This window comes from Nanorana parkeri, unplaced genomic scaffold, assembly GCF_000935625.1.
Source record: "Nanorana parkeri isolate BGI_ZX_2015 unplaced genomic scaffold, ASM93562v1 scaffold637, whole genome shotgun sequence".
NCBI lineage: Eukaryota > Metazoa > Chordata > Amphibia > Anura > Dicroglossidae > Nanorana > Nanorana parkeri.
The window spans coordinates 217989-243049 of NW_017306905.1; the positions used below are offsets into that span (position 1 = coordinate 217989).

Consider the following 25061-nt stretch of genomic DNA (forward strand, 5'->3'; position numbering starts at 1 on the left):
TTATTAATATTTATATTATTATTATTAATTGTATTATTATTATTTTTCCTTAAAGCATATTTAATTTCATAGAAAACCTTTAATATTTTATAGCTTATCAGTCATTAGGCTTTTTTTTTTGCTTTATTTTCAACCAGCGATCAAGCCAGTAAGTCTGTTATAGGGTTGGACCAAACCATTTAACAATGACAGGGGGGCTTATTATGGTCAGCTTTTATTCATTGATGCAAATTTTTTATCCCAAAAGGAAGAAACATGTTGCGGTAACTGCTTAAAAAGTGTTAGCTGGAGTTCAGTTTTAATATGTTAGTCAAGTCCATCTAAATCTGCTAGAGCATCCAACTAACCCTCTTCAGAGTAGGACAATGCTGCTGTCCAATGCTCCTCCATAGAGTGGGGCCACCCTAGGACAGACCTGATTAGATCCGCAAGTGAAAATAAAGGGGAAAAAAATGAATGCAGCCACAACATTTAGGGCCCATTTACACCAGAATATACATTAACTGCACAGTGTCTGGTGTGAGGTGTCCTACTATAGAGCCACAAGTGCTGATCACACTGTGTTCTTTTTTTAAAATTAGAACTCTATTGAAATGTAATAAAAAATTACCAGAGACTGAACATACCGCAGTCCATGGTCAGAGACTGTGGGCATGCTACAGGGGATTGTCAAAGACTGCAGACCTAGAGACCAAGGACATGCTACAGGGGCCTTAAGAGACTAGGAACATGTGTCAAGGGGCGGCTAGAAATGACTGCCATAGTAGCCAGCACTCGTTACAACCCTTTTAAAAATGTGCTGTCGTCATAATTGATATTCCTGTCAGCAAGATCCATTATAAAGTATTAGACAAATAAAATACACAAAAAGAGAAAAAATAAATTGGAAACCACTGAAAAAGTGAGGAAGTGTGAAAAAAAGAAACAAAGCAAATCATTTGGCCTGTAGAATCCAGTCTAATGAATGCTTATCTTCACCGTTCCTTTGTAAGCACATAGGCAAGGAAAATGCTGACTACAGCCTGGTGAGAAGGGGGCTGAGGGTCACATAGTAAGTATGAAAGGGTCATATGCAGCCCTAGGGCCAGGGTCCTAGAATGTAATATTGTAGCTGTATCCTTCTACGATTGTATGTGCATCAAATCATATTGTAGATCTTGCAATTGAATTATTACATGTATTTCATACTGTTTAGAAGTGCAGATAACACAATATTATAATACTAACTTTCTACAATGAGTTTGGCACTTGCGGTTGAGTTGCCGATGGAATTGTTGGCAATGCAGCTGTATGTCCCTTCATCAGATAACGTCACATCCTGGATCTCTATGCTCAGAGAATTCTTCATGGAGGTCACCTGGATCCTTTGTTTTGGATCCCAGTGGAAGGGAGAACCGGCGATGAGGACCCTGTCTTTGTACAATGCCAGCTCTGAGAAAGGATTGCTGTCTACGGTACAGTGAACCATGGCCAGGCTCCCCTGCTGGGTCTCCAGGAATGAGGTGAGGACTGGAGTTCTTGGAGGATCTACAAGAGAGAAGAAATGTAAGTGATATTATATAATTTTCAAAGTTATTAACCGGCGCTATAGAGGAAGTATCGGCTAATGCAACTCTGCTCCCTCCGCTGCCGCCGCAGCCTTGCTTTCTACAGCACCGGCTTCCTTTACCATCAGGGACAGTGGTACCAGCGGTGCAGCAGAGGGGACATCAGACAGTGGACAGCGCGGTAGAGTACGGTACCATTTACCGGTACACAGTACAGTACCATTACATTAAGCAGTGCCTTCAGGGGGACAGCAGTTGGTGAAGTATGGTATTGGAGTGCTCACTGTCACTGCGCTGGCTGGAGGGAGTCTCTTGTCATCCCCTTAATACAGCATGATACCATCTCTCCTGCTCTTCAAGTTCCCCCTCACATGCTACCACCAAACTAGGTCTTACTTTCGGGGTAGGTCTTATATTACAGGAATCTTTAAAAATAGTGTTAGGTCTTACTTTCGGGGTAGGCCTTATTTTCGGGAAACAGGGTGACTGTAATTTCAATACAAATTAGTAAACTAAACATGAGATTGTAGTCCATCACAGGAGTGAGGGGTCATGGGGAACAAAAGTACCCCCCCTCCAGAAGGAAGGACAGTGTCAGCACTAATTCAGAGATGATGTGAGGAACTACAGCCGAGTGATACACAAATAAGATACATTGTGATTAATAGTTCAGGTACTTGAATGTATTTTTTAAAATGTAACTCCTGAGTTTAGTGTCACTCCATTATTAAATTATTTATTTATTCTTTTGAGTAGGATGAATAAGCCATTGCTCCCAAAATTACCTTGACAATTAGATTTAACCAAGGCAAAATGAGGCAACACAGGAGGAGATCACATACAATCTGTCCTTTCTTTTATCTTATTCCTTTTTGTGCTCAAAGGTGGTCACTTAAAAGTATAACAAGCAGCACAACTGAAGTATAAAGGCTTGGGCTCCTGATAGGAACTGCAAGATGTTCTGCAGCCTAACTACCATTGGTTTTTTTTTGGTAGGCTCCAAATGGTGGGTTGTATAGTCCAGAGATAACTGCATTTCAAGCTAACAGCATGCTCTTCTTGTGCTTATTACTGGGATAATCAAGTTACTACCATGTAACACAATTTGTTTATGATATGCTTTTATTCATGCTATGGCAATGATATACACACTCTCCCCATGTTAAATTACAAACTTTTTGAATGGTTTTTGGTGGGAACATGATGTCACAGTGATGTCAGGGGGTTGGTGGGAGTTGTTTTCTGTTCATTTGCACTGATGGTTTGGCTATATAAGATCGTTTTTTCTTTAGCTGTATTGTCATTTCAAGTCTGATGAAGGGGACCCTGTTTGGCCCCGAAACGTTGCTATTTGTTTTGACATGAGGCGTCGATAAACAGACGTGTTATTCACTTCAATATGGTGTGCTGGTGACATCTTTAACAAAAAAAATTAAGGGTCTATTCACTAAGCTGCCGTAGGCAGCCAAGTGAATGACCAACCTGAAGTGAAGTGAGCCGAACACTGTTCGGCTAGTCACTTCAGGCTGGTATGGCTGATTTCAGCCGTACATCGGCTGAAATCAGCCGTACATTGGCTTGATTCGCATGGCTTCGGGTCGGCCGAATATGCTCAGCAGCGGCATTCGGCTCGGCTGTTCTGCTCGGGCCCTCAGAGGTACCGAGCAGAACAGAAAAATTGTTTATAAAGTTTTAAAAAAAGTAAATAGAAAACGATTGTGCGGAGCTAGATTTATTTTTTTTCTGACGGCTCCGTGTCAGAATAATAAAAAAAAGAAACAGCAGTGTATCTCTCCTTGGCGGCCGGGAACGGGAGACTCCCGAAGTGCCAGGGAGAGTTTGCTGTTTGGAGATCAGTGTCCCTGGTTAGCAGGTAACCAGGGACGCTGATCTCACTGCAAGTGGCCGGAGCCAGCCCTAAGGTCACGTCTGGCTCCGCCCAGCTGTCAGAAGCAGGCTGTCTGTCGGCCGCTCGGCCAGCTTCAGCTTTCAGCGCGGCTCAGCCGAGCCGAGGCATATGCGTTCAGCTCGACGGAGCCGCTCGGCCACGCTCGGGAGCTATACGGGCTATAGTGAATAGCCCATACAGCACCCCTTCGGTTCTACTGAACCGAAGGGGTCCTGGGGCCGAAGCTAGCTGAAGGATCGGCCGAAGCTACGGCCAGATCCTTCGGCAGCTTCGTGAATAGACCCCTTAGTTTCAAGGGGCATAGCATGTATGCAGTCCCATCATCCCAAGTCTGCTGAAGACAACAGAATATGGGAATTTGTCAGTTCAGCAAATTGACTTGTAGAACATAACGTCACTACAAAAGCCCCCAAGATTTCCCTTAGTTTCAGTCTTGAGGTTTATGATTGTGTCTACAGTAATCCCTCTTGTAACACCTATAATAATTATTACACTCCATAATGCCCAATAACTTACATATTATGTTTAGTAGAACTGGTGGGGAGGAGTCACTTCCTTTGTCGTTTTGCACTGTGCAGTAATAGTAACCGGAATCACTGCTAGCAGCTTCATGGAACACCAGAGACCTCATGGAAACTGTCTTCATCAAGATGTTGTTCTTGTACCAGCTGTATTGGACCTCATCAAGTCTGAGTGCAGGAACGTCACATGTCAGGGTCACGGAAGTCCCTTCTTTTACATCAGGGGATGGACTCACCTCTGTCCTTGCAGCTGTGAAATCAGGAGAGAAAGAGCTTTTAAATACAAACGATTGCAATTAACTTCACCAAGCATTTTTTATATTGAATGGCCACCTGTCATACCTTAGTTATAATTTTACAAAGACCAAAACCCCTTCTACAGGAGTATACAAAATACATATGGCTCCATAAAGTCCCCAATTCACAGTCCTCCTCACATCTTCTCGGAACTTGGCAACAGCAGCAGTGGCAGCTGGCCATGTCTTGGAAAATACATAATATATAGCAGCTGTTGTTAAAGTGTTTAAAGACTGGACTGTCAGGCGAAAATCTGGGTCTGAACATGCAAATTGTGGCCGTCAGTGACTAGTCAATGTTAGGGCAGAACGGAGAGTGGCAAGACTGGTACAAGACAACAGAAGGGCAACAGTGCAGTATCAGATTCCTCGCATCACCTTTCAACATCTCGTGGAGTCACGAGGCGGCCCAACAAAGTCATCTCGTGGAGTTATCTCGTGGCCCAATGAAGTACTGATGGGGTGGTCATAATAATCTGGCCACTCAGTGTACACAAAACCATAATGGATCACAAAATAAAAGGGAAATGTTAAAGCCAACGTTTACATTTGTACTGGTACATGTGGTACCAGTGAGTTCTAAATGTGTGTGTATGCTTGCAAATTACCTCTTAATCGGGGATGAGCAGAGTGATTTTGATAACATTTATTTTGTGGATGTTGAATTCTACACAATATTTATGGTGCTGCCTTTCCTTCCCCTGGGCCATAGGATTTTCTCCCTCCACATCCTGTTGCCATCAACAGCACCCTATCCCTGCTGTAGGCTGTAGGGTATCTTATAGAAAATTTAGTATCAGGATTTAGTATCAAAATTCGCCCTCCATAGGCTTCAGTGCGATTCAAAAAATTCACTGTTCGGATTTAAAAAATTTCAGGAATTCACACACTCCCAGCAATTCAAACCCCTGGCTGATTTATCCGTCCCTAGTACCTAGAGCAGGGGGTCATTAGTGACAGTTCTGTCAGGACCCTGATCTCTGGCCTGCACTGAGTTAAGGCTGAGTTATGGCATCCTAGCAACCATTGATATCAGTCAGAGTTGGCTGCTACAACTACAAGTGATTTGAGTCGGGTGTACAGCCACCCAGATCACTTGTACTAGCCACAATTATGCCATGCCTATGCCTGCACTCCCCTTGGTTTTCTAGCTCCCTGCTCCTATACTCTTAGCACTTCATGCTTCAGCTGTCAGAAGCTGGCTGAGGTGCCGGGTAAACAAGCACATGCCTGTGCTTGATAGTCTGTATTAGAGGGCAGGAGAGACATCAGAGGTGTGATAGACCCATCTGATGTCTCCGATTCTCCATAAAGAGAACCTGTCATCTCCAAATGCTTTCATATAGTGCTTGTTAGCCACTTTGTGATAAAAGTGAATTGAAACTTTTTTTTCTTTTTTTAATAAGGTGATAAAAAAGTAAAAAATAATAAAATAAAAATGTAAAAAATTAAAACCAACTCTGCTACCCCACCATCTGATTCTAATAAACACGTGTGTGTAGGGCATGCACGTGTATGTGGGGAGGAGGGGTTATGGCTGGAGAATTCTAACAAAAAATGTAAAAAAGAGAATAAACAGTGCGATGCACCACGATCGGCATATCAGCACTATGCCTGGGAACGTTGTAATGCAACTGCTGATGTCAATGCAACATTAGGCCCCGTTCACACCAGGGTGGTTGCGGATCACTGGAGTTTCCACGCAAATTTTAAAAGGGCGGTCTTAGGCATTTTTAATTGCGTTTCAGCGCTGAAACACAATAAAAAATGCCCTGATTAGCGTGGGTCATTGAAATCTATATGGAAACCGCGCTGATCAGCACGGAAAAAAGGGTCAGGGATCGCACTGAGTCACGAGGTCGCATGAACGGTCCCCATAGCAATGTATGGCATCATTCACGTCGGTGGTTTAGCGAGGCCAAATCCACGCAGTTGAACCGCCCAGGTGTGAACTGGTTTCAATTGTGGATCGTGGTACGGACACAAGCTGAGTGATCGTTGACTTTCACAAACTGACTGACTGTCCGGTCTGCGATTCGGACCTCTTCTTGATGAAAATGTTATAGTTTTATACTCCATGAATTTTTATTCACTACTCCCGAGGATAACAATGAATGGCTCATTCACAATCAGACCCTTCCTTTTTTTTGGGCCAAAAACTATATACTAATACTAACAAATGTGTATTTATATATTTATTAATAGATGAAGAACAAAAGTAGAAATTCAACTGTGTCTAAAGCCAAACCTTACTTTATTTTGGATAGAGCAGGAAATGGTTAAAACTCCTAAAAAAAAGGAGTGCCCAATTTTTTTTTCGGTATTAGATACACATGCAAGTTACTTATATAAAACATAAAATTTAGGGGGAAAAAAGGTAGAAGAATCCCCTTCCCCAACACAGGCCCCATTTTCTGCATTTACCAACATGGATCGAGTTCTTCTGGCCCCTTGTGTATCCTATTCTATGCCTGACAAGGTTTCATAAACTAGGATCCACAAGATCTTCGTTTTAGCTATAACTTAACCAAGTAATGCAGATTTTCCGGATCTTGCAGTTGAGATTATAAATTGACCTACATTACAAAACACTGCAAATTTCTATAACATATGTGCAGTATATTCAGCAGATCTGTGGAAAAAAACCCCCCTATGATTTATTTATTGGCAAACAATACATGGAAATAATAACCATGTGGGTTGAGTTTGGCTTTTGTGAGTTGATGTCATTTTTATGAAAACAAGAAAAATCTGCAACCGGATGGATACAGAAAATATAATGTTATATAACCTTATTTTTATTATAGCTATAATCTTAGTATCTGTTCTGCATAGAATCTGGTTTCTTAGTATCTGTTGTTCATGATAACTGTATTCTGAGTTGTGGCATTTCCTCAAATTAATATAAGCAACCAAAGATTGAAGCATAATTTGGACAAGGGAATTTCCACACTGCCAAAGTTTCATTTCCGCCTTTAAAAACATCCCATTTATTATTAAATTGTTAATAAAAAGAGATTTATATTGCGGAGTTTAATTTTTAAATTCCAGACAACTGAAACTTTCATGTACTGCACATGACTATTATGCAATATGGAATTTTCTGGGGATAAAAATAACTTGTATATAAGGCATTGGGGCTATGCAGACTCTTACATAGGTAGAAACACAGACTTTGGGGTGATGCAGTGTCAAACAGGGCCATCTCTATAATGAGGCAGCCTTATGTGGTCACGTGGGGGATGGCTCAGGTGTGCCTACTGCCCCATTTCTGGTCAGAGCGCCGCGGGTTGCTAAGAGCTCTTAGCAATCTGTGGCACTCTGGCCAGCATCCCACCCAGCTCTTAGCAACCAGTGACATCAGCGAGCTGAGCGGGACACCACCCTTTGGTCCCCCGTAATGTACACCACTAAGAACCCCTCGTAACGTGCACCATTAGCACCCCCCCCCAGAGGCCGTCACATGCACTGGCAGCGCAACACCCCCCACCTCAGGTGATGAACAGTGTAGGGACACCCCTGGAGTCCAAACAATATTTCTGTGTATGCTGTAGGAAATCCACAATTTTTGAAACGTCACCAGAAGAAACGTTAAGGTGACATTAAAATCAATCCCCCCAATGCTGCTTTAAGGACTTACCCTAAATAATGGCTCTTGATCCAATCATCTTCTTCCTTCCAGTCATTTTTGGCAGTCCTTCCAGTGCTGGTGATGACCTCTGATCTAGCGCAGACTGCTGTCTCTTCCTGTCCCACGGAGTCTGTCCGGCGTGCACGCTCATGGCTGCACGCATTAACATACACTGTAGCTCTCCTCCTCTCCCCACCTGTGATATCCACTGCGCATGCGCCCACACACATCCTCCTGCACGGCCGCTCGAGAAGCTGGACTCTACAGTCAGGCGAGATCGGCGGAGACTCAGGTAAGTTTTTACCTATTTGGTAACTTTTCAATGCTTTCAAAATATTTTTGCACATATGTACTGCTTGTTATCAGTATACAGGTGAAACTCGAATAATTAGAATATCGTGCAAAAGTAATTGCAGTAAGTGCTGCAAAAGGGGCCCAAACCAAGTACTGAGTACATATGCATGCTTGTACTTTTCAGAGGTCCGATATTGTTCTATGTACAATCCTTGTTTTATTGATTGCATGTAATAATCTACTTTTTTGAGGTTGTGGATTTGGGGTTCTTGGGGTTTTCATGAGCTGTAAGCCATAATCATCACAATTATGAAAAATCTTTCAATGGGGACACATTGGAGAGGACTTACAGAACGTTTAGGACACACATTCTTTCAAACAGGATTTACTTACAGAAGATGATAACCCGCATGGTGTCTGAAGATGCATTTCCAAGGGAGTTGTAAACTTCACATCTATATTCTCCGTGGTCGGTCCTGGAGATGCTGTGAAAAGTCAGGGAAGGCTCTTTGGAAAACTCCTGACCATCCTTGTACCAAATGTATTTGGAGACTGCTGGGTTGCTGCTGTTTACTTGGCAGGTCAGGATCACAGAATCACCCTGTTTAATATTGTCCCCTGGAGAACGGAGGAGGATGCTCACGTTTTTGGGAGAATCTGAGAAATGAGCAGAGGAAATTAGTTATAAATACTCTTCACTCTGAGACCACTTTTAGACATGAGATACAGCACCATACTGATTATACAGTTGATTTCCAGTTGTCATTCATCAATAGAAAATCATCCATAGATAATTTGTACAGATTACTGCTCATTCATAAATCCCAACCCTGTTACAAACCACCTGAGAGTTTTGGGTGTAGGCCCTGTCTATGTTTGTGTTTAGGCTCCTCTTACTTTCTCCATAATACTGTATGAGTAAAACATGTAGCAAGGATGGTAGGAACTCCCCATAATGATCACAGCAAGTGTGAAGACTCAGGAACGCAGTGCAGAGATCTCACCAATAGAGTCTCTGAGAAATATATCAAGCTGCTAATGTATGTGGTTTAACTATTCAACATCTACCAAATACTAAAATAGGAGTTTGGGTGGACTGGCATTTTACCACGTCTTGGAATTTCTGGAGAATATTGGGGATAGCTATAAACCGTTCAAATTTGATGAGTAAGGTAGCCCCAATACAGCAATAATCGAGCAGTGCAGGAACATGAGCATATGTGGTACAAAGTAGCGATGCAGATACAGAATATTTGGGCAAGTACTCGTGTAAACATGGAAAATGAAGCCGGCTTCCCGGCCATTCAGGAAGCCGGAGGCGGGTAATGACTCGCTGCCTGGCTTCCTGATTGGTCGGGAAGCCGGCTCCATGCTGATTGGCTGGGAAGCCAGCTTCCTCGCCATTCGGCATCAATCTGGCCAAACAGGAAGCCGGGCAGTGGGTAATGACCCAGCTTCCTGATTGGCCAGGAAGCCAGCTTCCCAGCTACTCAACATGGAGCCAACCAAACAGTTGACTCAATGCTGATTGGCAGGGAAGCCGGCTTCGCAGCCAATCAGCATGGAGCCGGCCAAACAGCGTGGAGCTGGCTTCCCGGGCAATCAAGAAGCTGGGCAGCACATCATTACCCGCCGCCCGGCTTCCTAATTGACCGGAAATCCGGCTCCATGCTAGCGCAAGTACTTATATCTGTGCTCGGAAATATAGATAGCAGTACTCGATACCGAAAAACTGGTATTGGTGCATCCCCAGTACCAAGTCTCTGAAATATTTGTGTTAGAGAGGTTCTCTAGGTTAGAATCTGCCAGATTTCTCCATCTTGTGTTCATTTTGTGCGTTTTCAGTTTGGTCTGTGTTCTGCTGTGAAGTTTTGATAACCTCGTTGTTGAAGGAAATGTTTTCATACACCAATCTAGTGCTAACACTGTACTTACTAGTAAAGCAGAACTTCATAATTTCTTAGTCTGGCCACAAAAGAGAACATGCAGGCTCACATTTATTAAACACATAAAATGTGTCTTTACATGGCCAATTGTCAGCTTCTTAGTTATGTTCATTAATCTCAGTGAGCAGAGAAAGGGAAATGCAGAAGCAAGAGCTCAAAGTGTTAAAAAATAAAAATAGGTTGGAGCCGAAAGACAATTATGAAGATATGGTGACAGCAATGATAGAGGAAGTCGCTTCATTTAATACTGTAAATAATAGGCATCAGAATTTCAGTATATGAGAATGAATGCTGAAGATGAACCCTTCTTCAAGTAGACCATCTTTGGCCTTCAGTCTAGGAAATGTGGACAATTTTAGCTGCAAGATGAGACCTTTAATGGTCAGGCAAATTAGTGAGAAATTAGTGAGTCAAATTAACAGTCATTATACACTATATTGCCAAAAGTATTGGGACACCCCTTCAACAAATCTATGTTCTGTGGAATTTCCTTTTTACTAAATATCCCATGGTCACCTGTTAGTGGTATTGTAACAAAGTGGAAGCAACTGGGAACAGCAGAAGTCGCCAACTGTCTGCAGAGTCAATAGCTACAGACCTCCAAACTTCGTGTGGCCTTCAGATTGGCACAACAACAGTGCATAGAGAACTTCATGGAATGGGTTTCCATGGCCGAGCAGCTGCATCCAAGCCTTACATCACCAAGTGCAATGCAAAGCGTGGGATGCCGTGGTGTAAAGCACGCCGCCACTGGACTCTAGAGAAGTGGAGACGTGTTCTCTGGAGTGACTAATCCCGCTTCTCTGTCTGGCAATCCGATGGATGTGTCTGGGTTTGGCGGTTGCCAGGAGAACGGTACTTGCCTGACTGCATTGTGCCAAGTGTAAAGTTTGGTGGAGGGGGGATTATGGTGTGGGGTTGTTTTTCAGGGGTTGGGCTTGGCCCCTTAGATCCAGTGAAGGGAACTTTTAACCACTTGCTGACATGGGTGTTTATTCCCTCTTCCTGTATAGGCCATTTTTCAGTATTCAGCGCTTTGGTACTTTGACTGACGTTTATTCCGTCATGCAACGCTGTACTGAAATTATTTTTATACCATTTTTTGGGGACAGATAGAGCTTTTTTTGGTGGTATTTAATCACCACTGGGGTTTTTATTTTTTACTATATAACAAAAAAGTACCGAATATTTTTTTTTAAAAATGGGTTTCCCTTTATTATTTTAGGAAACATTTATTTTTACCCAATTTTTTGGTAAAATATAAAAGGCGGGATCATGTCGGGTAAATAGACACCAAACATGTCAAGCCTTAAAATTGTGCGCTCCCAAAAAAACACCATAGCCAAAATTGGTCATAGGCGACACTTCAAAAGATTTTACCGCTCATCAGTTTAGTATTATCAGTGATTGATGGCCCTAGAGTGATTGCTCTCATTGCGACGTTTGCAGCGATATGTAACACATGCAGCATAATTGGAGCAATCGTTGTTTTCGCATCTAGGCGCATCTAACGCATTTTTGCGCATCTATGTGGGGGTAGGGGACTTTAAAAAAAAATGTGTGAGTTTTTTTTTTGTTTTGTGTGTGTACATTTTTATTTATTTTGTGAGAATTTTTTTTGTTTTAACTTTTTTACACTTAACTTTATTGTTATCACATAGGGTGCTAATAAGTACCCCATGTAAAAACAAATAACAGTTACAGGTCCTCTTTATGGAGACATCAGGGGTCTCTAAGACCGTAGAGTGACAGAGGAATGCGGAAGTGATATAATATACATAACTTCCTGCATTCAGAGACCGGAAGGAGAGCGGAGGGAGATCGGGTACTGAACTCCCTCCGTTCTCAGTGCACAGAGCCACATCGACGGGATGGATGGACACCCGGGATCGCGGCGGGGACAGCGACGGTGACCAGAGGTAAAAACTCAATATTGAACCCTACGGTCTAAGACTGGGATGCCATTAAAGTTCATGCACGTGTAAAGGCAGGCGTCCCAATACTTTTGGCAATATAGTGTAATAACAGGGTGATCTGCAACATGCTACCGCAAACATAGCTCATAAAACCAGAAGTGTTCATACATATGGCAAAGAGGGACCCTATGCTTTATGCCAGCACTTATTTGGGCCAAGGCTCAAGATACAGGGGGCATAGAGAAAGATTCTCTACTTTTGGCCTACGCTGACCTGCAACAGGTTTCTTTTTGATCAAATATCATAGTGATGGGCAATACACTGAGATCTCAGCCATGTGAGATAACGCTTTGGACAGCAACTATTGGAACTGCTAAGGTCATGATTAACATACCCATTAACCTATTTGTGTCAAGTCCTGGCATTATGTCACACTCTCTTTCAATAATACAAAGGTTTCATACTTACGTTTGACATCGAGGGTAACCTCCCTCACTGCAGTTTGGGCTCCGGCAGACACTGCACAGAAAATTGTCTTCTTATGTTCCATCCATGTAAAGCTGGTTGTCAGCTGTTGCGTCATAAGAACAGTAGTTGTGTCCATACGCACATCCTTAGACAAGAATGATCTCTCTGGCGGGTAGCCCTGCCAGTTTAGTGTCACTAGGTCGTCTGGACAAAAGTATGGTGTTGAGCACTGAAAAGTCACCGAAGCACCTTCGTTTATTTGTGGTGGGACCACCACTTCAGGTGGAAGGGGATTATCTATGGAGACAAAAAGTAGATAAATCAATAAATAAAATAATTGCGCTTATATAGTTTAACACCAACACATAAAGGTACACACATTTTAAATATTTTAAATATGTTCTCTATAAGGAAGCATGCAATTTGCATACTTTTAATTGTTAATGATCCAGAGCTCAGTTTTCAATACTATGCACATATCAGTTATTCCATTAATGTCCAGATGTCCTCAAAATACAAACAAATGAAATATTGAATGCAATTAACCAGGAGCCCAAAATTACTCTCATAAATCCACTGGAGATATGATCAGCTCCTAAATCAATAGACTGTCCAGGCCTTAGATGTGTTTACATATTATTATTATTATTATTATTACATAGTATTTATATAGCGCCAACACTTTACAATATAAGGAAGACATTACAATCACAATACAATTCAAGACAAGATGGTAAGGAGGGCCCGGCCCCTGAGGGCTTACAATCAAAAAGAGGAGGGTGAAATGTTACATGAGGAGGGAGCTGTGTGGGGAGGAATTATTTGAGAATGTGATGGTTCAGTGGTTAGGTTGAGGTGGGATAGGCTTCCCTGAAGAGATGAGTCTTTAGGGAACGCCTAAAGGCAGGCAAGGTGGGAGATAGACGGACAGGTTGGGGTAAAGAGTTCCAGAGGATGGGAGAGACTCTAGAGAAGTCCTGGAGGCGAGTATGGGAGGAATTGACTAGGGAGCTGGAAAGCAGGAGGTCTAGGGAAGAGCGGAGTAGACGGTTAGGGTGATATTTTGAGACAAGGTCTGAGATATATCCGGGGGCGGAGTTGTGGACGGCTTTATAAGTTACTGTTAATATTTAGAATTTTATCCTCTGGGCGAGTGGAAGCCAGTGTAGGGATTGGCAGAGGGGGGTTGCAGACACTGAGCGGTTGGTTAGGTGAATGAGTCTGACAGCTGCATTCATGATAGACTGAAGGGGGGAGGCGCCTGTGTAGTGGAAGGCCAATGAGGAGGGAGTTACAATAGTCAAGACGAGATATAACAAGTGAGTGGATGAGTAGTTTGGCGGTTTCATTGGTGAGGAAGGGGCGTCAATCATGTCAATCAATGTCAATTGATCAATCTGAAAACATGACATTTTTTAAGAGAAGGACACAGCAATGGCATTCTCCATAAATCTTTCATAACAGTTTTCTTGATGTATTGGACGCGCAGCTGTGACTCTACATGCATGTCAGGTAACAGACTCCCGGTGCTTGCAAACCAACATCGCTGATCGCGACTAAATTGGAACCTGCTTTAAACTACCTGTGACTACCCGGAAAACAAAAAAACCCTCATCCATGGGAACTTCGATGCTATGAAGTCAAAGACATTTTTATACCATCTTACTAGCTAACAGCTATGTAAAGCGACAAGACCCGGAATCTCCTAGTCATCTGAGACAAACTGGCCCGGAACAACACAGCACATGTGAGTACTCATATGCTGGACTTATAGATTGCATACTTGGAAACCCACCTTTGTGTGGCTACACCTAAGGAGATTATTTATCTTTAACCTAGTGGGACGACATTCCGGTACACAGGGCCGGCACTGAACGAGGATATTTGTATCCCACTTCCAGCATTACATAACTAGCCGGAACCACAAAGGAAATTATTGTTCATTAGCAACATTATTCGTTTGGTATACATTGATTCCAACATCCCGTGGAGGGGTCTATTGACTCTAGCAGCCACTCCAATTTTCATTGATACATTGTCTCCACAACTGGGGTACTTGCGATATTTTTTTCAGTGCTGTCAGCTCAACTTTTTAGAGCAACACTGGTCTATATGTTCATACTTACCAGCAGGTCTGTGAATGTCTGTTTGTAGCGAGTGTGTTATTGGTTGTTAACCAATTTTAATTGGGCTTCTGGTGGTGGTCTGTTGGTCTGTGTTCATGACCCATATTTTAAACTACATCAAATAAAAATTAATATTTTTGTACTACGGTAGGCACTCCGACCCTCATTTAACCCCTTCATGACTGAGCTAGTTTTCGGGTTCTGTTCATAAATGACTGACACATTTTTTACATTTTTGCTGTGTGATTCTTCCACAGCAGTAATATACTTTCTTACGAAATGTACCCACACATATTATATATAGTTTTTTAGAGGACAGATAGGGCTATATAATTATATCACATATGTGTACCTAACCCCTCACTTAGTTTGAATAAAATAAAAAAATTAGGAAAAAAACTAGAAGAAAACACTTTTTTCACAAGTTTTGATTATTATTTTTTTTTTTTAGAATTTTTTTATATTAATTATAGTATAAAAAATATATTTATATATAATTTATATTTTCCTAATTTTGTTTTACACTTTATTTTAATTTTTTTACACTTTGTAAAAAAAATAAAAATAAAATAAAAAAACTTTTTTTTTTCTTGTCAGTTTATATCAAGCAATCACTATGACAGCTTGATAAATTAAATTTTTTATTTTATTTTTGGCTATTAGGCTGATCCAAACTTAGGAACAGCTAATAATAACCTTAGAGACTGATCCTGACTTTAGTCAGATTCAGATCTCACTAAAAGCTCTTTGATCGTGCCTAGACATATACATTGTTATCTTTTGAGTGAAATGTATCTAAACATCGGGCTCTCGAGCTGTCAAAACAAATAGCAGAGAGGTGAGGTGGAGTCACTGCTGCCTCTCTGCTATTTTGAGCTGTCAAATACGGGATCGCAAATTGCGGCCCTCTATTTGCATGTAACGGCTTCATTCTTTCATTACTGAAAGGAAGAAGCTTTTACAAAAAGCTTAATTATTTCATTAATTAATGCCTCAATACTGAGACATTAATGAATGACTGTTAAATGCTGAGAATCAGCAAATACCGGCATTACAAAGCCTGATATAACTCGTCACGTACAGTGTACGTGGCCAGTCATATAGGCACAAAGTGACAGGACGTACACTGTACGTCTCCTGTCACGAAGGGGTTAACTGTCCTCTAGATCATTTCACTCTCTGTTCTTGATGTATTCCATCTTATTGTGTCCTATTAAGAAGTGTTCCCCATATTTGCTACTATTAGGAGAATATAGGTTCTGAGGAAGGGGGCGTGGCCCCGGAAACGCGTAAACCCAGGCTTATTGTGCTGTAACGTAGAAACCACCATTTGTGCAACTCATTCATGCTGCTTTTGATTTTTGCCAGACTGAGGATCAACCTTTGATTTGAAGGCTCAATGTTACCTACTCTTTTATGAGTATCATTCTATTTTTTTGCCATTTATATAATACAAATGTATCTACACTAGGGAAGGCGCCCCTTGTTTTTGTTTTCTCATCAGATATTACAGTCTCCCTGACTAAAGCAGGGCAGCAACTTGTAGAACTTCTGCATATATATTTCTCCAGTGGAGTGGTCATCTCTGGTGCTATTGGCTTTTATTTTCGTGAGGAGAAGGTAGCCCGCTTGAACCTACCTGTCACCTCAAGTCTGGCTCCATTCTTGTCCATCCATCTATCCGCATTTATGATCTCAAATCTGAATATATAGTTTCCCACATCATTTTTCTTAATGTTTTTCACAAGGAGTGTGCAGTTTTTCTTTGAAGCGTCTCCCAAGAATTCCACCCGTCCAACAAACTCAGTGTCTGGTTGATCTCTCGGATGGTAGACCATCTTCCGAGTGCCATCAAAGTCCTTGTACCAGATATTATCAATGCCTTTGTCAGTCCTGACACTACCAGGGTAGTCAAAAGTGCATGGGATGTAGACACAAGAACCTGGGACGCTCTTCAATGTCGCAGGGCAAGTCACTTGCCACTCAGAATCAACCCCTGAAAGCAAATAGAAGACAGAAAACCACAACTGAGACTTCATGCATACCAGGTGTTCATCTTAATTTTAAAGACAACTATACTAGAATACAATACAAAAATACTAGAACGTGTTGTCTAGTAAGAACTCTACAAGGTTCTCTAGGTCTAATGGCTCGTGTTTGACATGCTAGTGAAATCTTGTAGGTAGTTCTTCTAGAATGTTACAGGTGACTTCCTTTGAGGGCTGAGGGCAGGGAGTTTGGATTTGCTTCATTAAAGGAGTTGTATAGTCCCAGCATATCCTATCCCGTTATTATTATTATACAGGATTTATATAGCGCCAACAGTTTGCGCAGCGCTTTACAATATAAGGAAGACATTACAATCACAATACAATTCAAGACAAGATGGCAAGGGGGGCTCTGCCCCTGAGGGCTTACGATCTAAAAGGGAGGGTCCGGTGATACATGAGGAGATAGCTGTGTGGGGATGAATTGTATGAGAATGTGATGGTTGAGTGGTTAGGATTAGGTGGGATAGGCTTCCCTGAAGAGATGAGTCTTAAGGGATCGCCTAAAGGCATTCAGAGTGAGAGATAGACGGATAGGTTGGGGTAAAGAGTTCCAGAGGATGGGAGAGGCTCTAGTGAAGTTATAACATCGACATTGTAATAACAAACAGAAAGAAGCACCCATCCTGTGAAGTACTGTTGATTTATCGATCGTAAAATTCTGATCTCGATAGGTCCCCGGACTATCCAACCACCTCCTGAGGCTGCCTTAGCTTTGATTGGCTGCATCTCAATCTTAAGTTGACCAGCATCCACTGCTTACTAGGTTCTGATGAATGGGGCGTGCCCCAGGAAACGGGTCCACCCCCACACATCACAGCCGATGCCGGTCCCTTTGTATATGCACTGAAGACTCTGAGAAACCTGTTTGGATGTAACTATTATTGACTATAATCGGAAACGTTTTTAACACTGCTATGTTTGTGAGTAGCCCCTTGTCTTTTGTATGGTTTTGAAATAAATCAACAGTACTTCACAGGATGGGCACTTCTTTTTGTTTATTTTTACATGTTGGATGAGAGCGTTCCAATCTGAGGAGGAGCAGCACCCCTGTGACAGGCTGATTGGGAAATCAGTTGTCGGCTGTTAGCGCCGGGGAACTTTTTTTTTTGTATGGGCATTGTAATGCTGTAATATGAGTGTTGCCATCCATCTGCCCAGCACTTTCAATAACTTCCTGGATTCCCAGTCTAATTTGCGTCTCTTTCCCTACTGCTTGATGTTATGCAATCTCCATTTCTCTCCGGCGTCGCGTGGCGGCATGTGCCCTGCCACCAAGATGGTGGTGCGCATGGGCAGAACGCGCCTCCGAGACAGCATAACTATTTGTTTCATCAAACAAAATGAATTAAAAGGTTTTTCCCTTTTCATACGTTTCGCCCGAAATTTATTTTTATGCTCTGTACATGTCTACTTGACTGCATTTTAACATTGATTTTCATACACCCAAATGAGCAAAACACACAGCTCTGTACATACATACAGGTAATTCAGCAGATTTGGGAACTTGGGGTTCTATTGTTACAGCTCAACAAAGCCTGAAATTTAAAATGACTTTAAATTTAAAGTGTGTACTATACCTGCAATACAGAGAAGAACCAGCAGGAGGCACGCCAACATTTTCATTTTTCTTTTCTGTAGGCATCAAAGAGAGGTTATGGTAAATTAAAGGAGAACTCGAGCCATGAGATAAAAATGCGTAGTCCATTGAACAATAAAATAACAAAACCAGTGTTTCCTGCAACTTTCACTGTCAATCCTGAATTACACCCAAAGTATTTATTTTCTGCCACTAGATGTCCTCTGATGGCCAGCATCATACAACTCACTTCCTCTCCTGGACCCACCACCAGCCTTTGACTGGACAGTGACAGGAAAAGCAGCATGGTGATGAGGTCATCTCTCTGACACTCTGTTCTCTCTCTCTTACTTGTCAGTATAAGGGCTCATTCACACGGGAGTCGGCCAGCACGTACAGCTCCATGCTCTATGGGACTACGCGGCCGTACCCGTGCGGGTGCAGTTGAGCCCGAGCCGTAACACACGCACCTGTACAGACCTGCACTTGAGATGAGCGGAGGGGGGCGTATGGCCGCGTAGTGCCATAGAGAAGGACAGGGGCTGTGTACTAATCACACGCAGCACCTGTCCTTCCCGGGAGCTGCCCGATACGGCCGTGCACGCAGCAGAAAAATCAGAGTAAGCAATTTCTGTACAGGAGAGGAGCCAGCACAACTGTACAAGACTGTAGAGAAGGCCGAAATTCATCCTTGACGGTGGACTAGCTGGTATCAGATGGTAGACTCCACACTTGTGACTTCCACAGCCACAGTTATAGTAGTTCAGATTATTATTATATTATTATTATTATTATACAGCATTTATATAGCGCCAACAGTTTGCTCAGTGCTTTATATCACTTATTGGTTTATTGATCTGGTGGCTCCAGTGAAGGGTGCGTGCTTGTTAGCTGAAAGCTTGCATATCATTAAAGTTTCAACCATCCCCAATACTGGTGTTCAGTTCACGCAACCACAGACCTCAATTAATCAGCAGGAAACGTCATATTTAGATTAGTGAAACAAGGCAAAAGTACAAAAACAAATCAATCCACATAGACCCACCAAAAAAGAACTCAAGTAAGATGGGTATTGCACACCTGTATTGCCTAATTTCTCACAACTAGACCATTCTATGTATGACAGGAATGTTTGGTTAAGGGGGACTGTAAAAAATATTCTGGGAAGGGAAACCTGTGAATGATCATTCAGTTTGAGCCAAAAGATAGCAGACTGAATGTGGACCTCCATTTTTTAAACCACTATCATATGGTTTTATGACCATTGACACCTCTATGACATATATTCTATTTATATAGACCCGAGTAAAAGGACCAGACCATTCAGCTTGACATATCGCATCCTGTAGTGGCCAGAATAAAGGAGTACAAGTCAGCCTTATGATTGATGGAGATATTGTTGTGAATAAAGTCGTCCCATTCAGTAATGTTTTTAGCCCGTTAAGTATTACTGGTGAGCATATCTAACAGGTCCATAGAATTTTTTTTAAAGAGCATACGTTTCAAGTTGGATAGATGTGGCGATTCACTGATTATCCAGTTTTGTAGTATACATTTTTTTGCCCCAAGCAGGCATAGATGTTCCCAGCGGTTTGGGGGGGGGTTGCCAGGGGATGTGTGTTCCAGGTAGGGAGTGGAACAGACATAGCAAGCGGTGTACGTCTCGGTGATTACCCATGATGGAACCTATGTAGGACAGTGTTTGGGTCCAGAAAGAATTAATGGTCGGGCAGGTCCAGAAAAGATGTGTGATATCAGGTAAGTGTGCGGCACATTTAGGGTAAGTCTGTCAGTGTAAAAGGATTTGTACAAAGTTGAAAGCATAATAGGCTCTGTGGAGCAATTTAAATTGTATTTCCCTCCAAACTTCACACGTGATGATTTTACGCACTCTAAGCCATCCTGCGGTAAGCATTTCGTGAGCTTCAGCTGGGGGAAGATGGAGAAAAAGCACCCATTGCACTATGTTGTTGGGGACTGAGTGGTTAACGATGTTGTCGTGTTCCCTAAGAATGTTGTAGAGGTGCGATAGGGTTAGTTGCACTAATCGTGTGTAAGTGGCAGGGGGGTTGGTTACTCATGACGGAAAAAGGCTACCGTGTATAAATTGGCTGATTTGATAGTATTGTAGGAAGTGGGACGAAGGGATGTTGTAGTCTCGCCGTAGGGTGGAAAAGGAGGTACCTCGGGGAGATAAAAAGTGTTGTAGGAGGGATAAGCCGTTAACTTCCCAGAGGCGAAATGGTTTAGAGGAGGCACCTTGTGGGAATCCTGGGGTTGAGGTCACTAGCATGAGAGGGGATACGCAACCGGGAATCCCCAAGTATTTACGAATTTCTTTTCATGTGATGATCGTGTCTTTAAAAAGGACATTATGTTTGATTTTGGGAGGAATTAAAGGGAACGGTGTGTGGATGACACCCAATAGGGTGCACACATATTAAACTCCCCCTCCCTCCCAAGTCCACTGCACACATATTAAACTTCCCCCTCCCTCCTTTCCAAGCCCCCTCCCCTGCTTGCATCTTTGCAGGGGGGAGGCACATCATTGTTCCCTGGTTATCTAGTGGTGATTAGTAAGGTCTAGTGCAGACCTTACTAATGATCCATCATTTGGCCGGAGCTCAGAACTGACAGAGCTCCGGCCGGAGCTGAGAGGAGCAGCTCTGCGATCTGCATGCGACAGAGATGCAGACCGTGTACCTGCTCCCGCAAGTCGGGCAAGCGGTCCGTGACCGTGACTTGTCAGCTGGCTGTGGGCCACATAGTACCGGCTCGCTGGCCGGTACTTTGAGACCCCTGCTTTAGTGAATGGGTGGGGTACAACTACCTCTTTACTGATTCACAAGGGGGGCGCATCTGTGAGCCCCTTTATTCAAGGGGTACCCTGATGTGAATAAGGGGGAAGAGGCCCTTGACCTCATCGGCGACCCTTGAAAAGCACCCTCCCAGTGCCAAGGGCTTGTGGCCTGGTATGCCAGGGAGGGCTGATCGCTTGTCCACCCTTTCCTGCCCTGCCAGGCCTGTGCTCGTATCAAGGGTCTGGTTGGGAATTTTAGGGGGGACCCCACATTTTTTTTCCCCATTTTTGGGGTGGGGTTCCTCCTTAAAATTCCTACCAGACCTTAAGGGCCTGGTATGACAATGAGGGGGAATCCCACACACCTTTTTTTTTATTGTAACTTGGGGTCCCTCCTAAAATTCCTACAGACCTAAAGGGTCTAGTATGACTTTTGGGAGGAATCCCACGGTTTAAAAAAAAAATGTTTTATTTTTAAATGGGGTCCCTCCTAACTTTCCTATCACAACTAAAGGGCCTGGTATTGTTTGGGAGGGAGAACTGCACAATTTGTTTTTTCTTTATAAATGCCATTTTTTCTTCAGCAGGTTCTATACATCGCACAGATTTGCCACTATACAGGCAGTTTAAGGGGACCCCCCAGACACGATATTTAAAGGAATTTTTAATTTTTTTTGTTACCCTTTAAGTGATGTTAAAATCACTGCTCCTTTACAACTGTTTTTTTTTTTAAGTGTTTTTTTTCATTGATACATGTCCCCCAAGGCAATACCCGAATCCAAATACCCTTTTTATGGTCAATAACTTGCATATACGTCTTCAAAAAAGGGACAATTGATGTTTCAAGCTCGGGTCCCATAGACTTGCATTGAGTTCGGGTTCAAATTCAAACTTTTTCCATGCTCTAAAGTCTGAATTCGTACCGAACACAGGGGGCGTTCGGCTCATCACTAGTTTAGAGCTGGAATAAGCACACTGGCAACTATGACAGTTGGCATGCCTGAAAAGTAACTAGTTTAGGGAGCCATTAAATTGCTGGTTAACGTTCCTCTTTAACATTTTGCTAATAGACTGCCCGGACTAAGAAGAAGGGAATACCCTGAAAGCTGTTCCTGAAAATAAAACTGATTTTAAAAGATTCACTTATTATTTTCAAGGAACTTTGTTTTCATTTGTTCCACACTAACTCTCATCATACGAGCACATGCAGAGTTTTCCACAGGAACTGTGGTGAGAGTATGTCATAGACCAATGCACATATAAAGAGGAAAAACAAAAAATAGAAATCAGAATTTCATTTCTCCTCTGCCACAGAAAGAGGAAGTGGGAAAAAACTGCTGAACACAGACAAAGAATAGATTATGGTTAAAGTTCAAATAACCATTGAGGGGGAAAAATGGCAAATTAAAGAGCCCTATTGTAATACAGAGAGGTGCTTTGAATTCTTTGCAATACAAAGGGCACGATGGCACCCACCAAAGTAGAATGAATATCAAAATGGATGCCGTGGGCACTCACAGGACTTGCCACAGGGAGAATATGAAAATATGCATCAAATGACTGCTAATTAATGAATTAATGGGAGAGGGAGAGAGAGAGAGAGAGAGAGAGAGAGAGAGAGAGAGAGAGAGAGAGAGATGCGCAACCTCTTCCCATATGCTATGGAGCATCACTTTACTTTAAGATGTCCCAGATCGGCTTTTCTGCACAGCTCTGCTCTAAAGCACATGACTGGTTCAGTGTGCTCTGTATTCTGTATTAAAGGGTCAGTCCCCCTGGAAGTAATGTTTCTGTGTTTGGTAGATGTTGTAGAGTTACGAGAGAGAGAGATCCAAAGTAAAGTCAATGCATCAGCATTTTTAATTTATTGTTGGATTGAGCGCCATTAAAATGTTGACAACAAAATGCTGATGCTTCAGCTTATCTCTGCTGCAAGACCTGTCAGTGCCTCTAGACCAGGGGTGCCCATTAGGTAGATCGTGATCTACCAGTAGCTCTCAAAGCTGATGCTGGTAGATCAGGAAGGGTGTGAATGGTGGCCCCTTTATTCCATTTTGGTATATTTATGTAGCTGTGCACACATGATTACCTATTAGCCTGAATCTGCTGAGCCAAGCTCCCTGACACCTTTCTGGTGGATACTGGTGGTTGAAGTGCTATGTATTACATCAAAGAATATTAGTTTACACAGCCTGTTGCAAAATACAGCAAAGTGAGCCAGAAGAGAGAGTGGGGAGAGACAGAGAGGAGAGAGAGAGAGAGCAAGGAGAGACAGCCGGGAGAAAAAAACGAGGAATGACAGTCAGCAGAGAGAGAGAGGGAGTTTTTTTTTCCCGTTGGTATATCTCATGTAGCTCGTCATTTGAAAAGTAGATCTTAACACAAAAATTGTGGGCACCCCTGCTCTAGTCCTACTTTGGATCTGTATGGATACTTTTGTGGATGTGCTCTTGGACATTTACCTTACAAATAAAGTTCAGTGGTTACCTCTGGGACTATGTATGTATGTATGTATGTATGTATGTATGTATGCGTATATACAGTATATATGTGTGTATGTGTATATATATATATATATATATATATATACATATATATATTTTAGGGATGCACCGATACCAAGTACCATACCAAGTACCATACTCAGTACAAGTACAGATATTTTCGAGCTCCAAGACCAGACTAGAGAAAAATTCAAAAGTTAGGAGGCAGCTGTCATTTGTAAGGAGCACACCGAGCTCCTGGGATGTGTACATCTCTGTTTTAATGTATGATTTTGTTTTTTTAAATATACGTTTTACACCTTGGCTAACAGATACACTATTTAAGCAACCAAGAACCCATCTGCAGCTCACTGCAGACCTTTTTCCTTTCATTCTTGCACCCCTTTCATACCTACTACTCCTCATTTACTTTACTGCCTTATACTTCCTCTGCACAGCATGCGTTCTCTACCATTGCTTCTTACAATTGTGGCTTCTCTTCTTAAACTGTATTTCCTTTACCCCCCTCTCTCCACCCCACAATTTATATATTTCTCCTTCTCTCCTACCCTCTCCTTATTACTGCACTCATCACCTCCTGCCCATTCTGAATACACATGCTAGGGTTACCTCCAAGACACTGGGGCATGCTCGCTCATATAAAACTCCCTCTCATCTCACTTCTCTCACACTTCTGCTTCTCCTGACTTCAGGGGATATCTCTCCCAATCCTGGCCTCTCTTTTCTAATACTCAGCCACCAAACCAGCATTGCCTTTCCTCTGGCAGCAGCTGCAATCCACACACCCTGATTTCTATTCCACTGCTTCCTAGAACCGGTCCTTCCTTTTCATGTGCCCTCTGGAATTCCCCCTCTGTCTGTAACAAACTCACTGCTGTCCATGATTTTCTTATCTCCAATTCATTTAACATGTGCAGTTACTGAAACCTGGCTTCAGGAATCTGACTCTGCCTCCCCTGCTGCCCTCTCCCACGGTGGTCTACATTGGACTGACTCACCCAGACCCAATGGATGGAAAGGAGGTGAAGTGGGAATCCTTCTATCCCCTCAATGCACTTTTCAAGTTCTGCCTTCACCTCCCTCTCTATCCCTCTCCCCTTTTGAAACCCACTGTATTCGCCTGTTCTCTCCAATTTCTTTGAGCATTGCTGTGATATACCAACCACCTGGACCGGTATCTTGCTTTCTGGATGACTTCTCTGCCTGGCTACCCTACTTTCTCTTCCCAGAAATACCCACTATCATTCTTGGTGACTTTAACATTGCTAATAACATTAACACTCCGGCTTCCACTCAATTTCTTAACCTAACTTCTTCTTTTGATCTAACACAATGGTCACACATTCCTACTCACTCTGATGGTAACATACTAGATCTTGTTTTCTCTCACCTATGCACTCCTTACAACCTACCCTACCCTACCCTTTCCCGCTCTCAGACCACAACCTTGTCAGTTTCACCCTCACCCTATACCCA

At 42.6% G+C, this 25061-nt stretch overlaps 1 protein-coding gene across 1 annotated transcript in view; it reads right to left on the bottom strand.

Annotated features, from left to right (window-relative positions):
• The window catches only part of SIGLEC1 (sialic acid binding Ig like lectin 1), a 98820-nt gene that overhangs the window by 34541 nt on the left and 39218 nt on the right, over nt 1-25061 (bottom strand). Inside the window, exons 2-6 of the mRNA XM_018563159.1 lie at nt 16294-16650; nt 12529-12825; nt 8592-8855; nt 3973-4227; nt 1228-1527 (exon numbers count right to left, since the gene is read on the bottom strand). Coding sequence (XP_018418661.1) covers nt 1228-1527; nt 3973-4227; nt 8592-8855; nt 12529-12825; nt 16294-16650 — 1473 coding nt within the window. The remainder of the gene's footprint in view (nt 1-1227; nt 1528-3972; nt 4228-8591; nt 8856-12528; nt 12826-16293; nt 16651-25061) is intronic.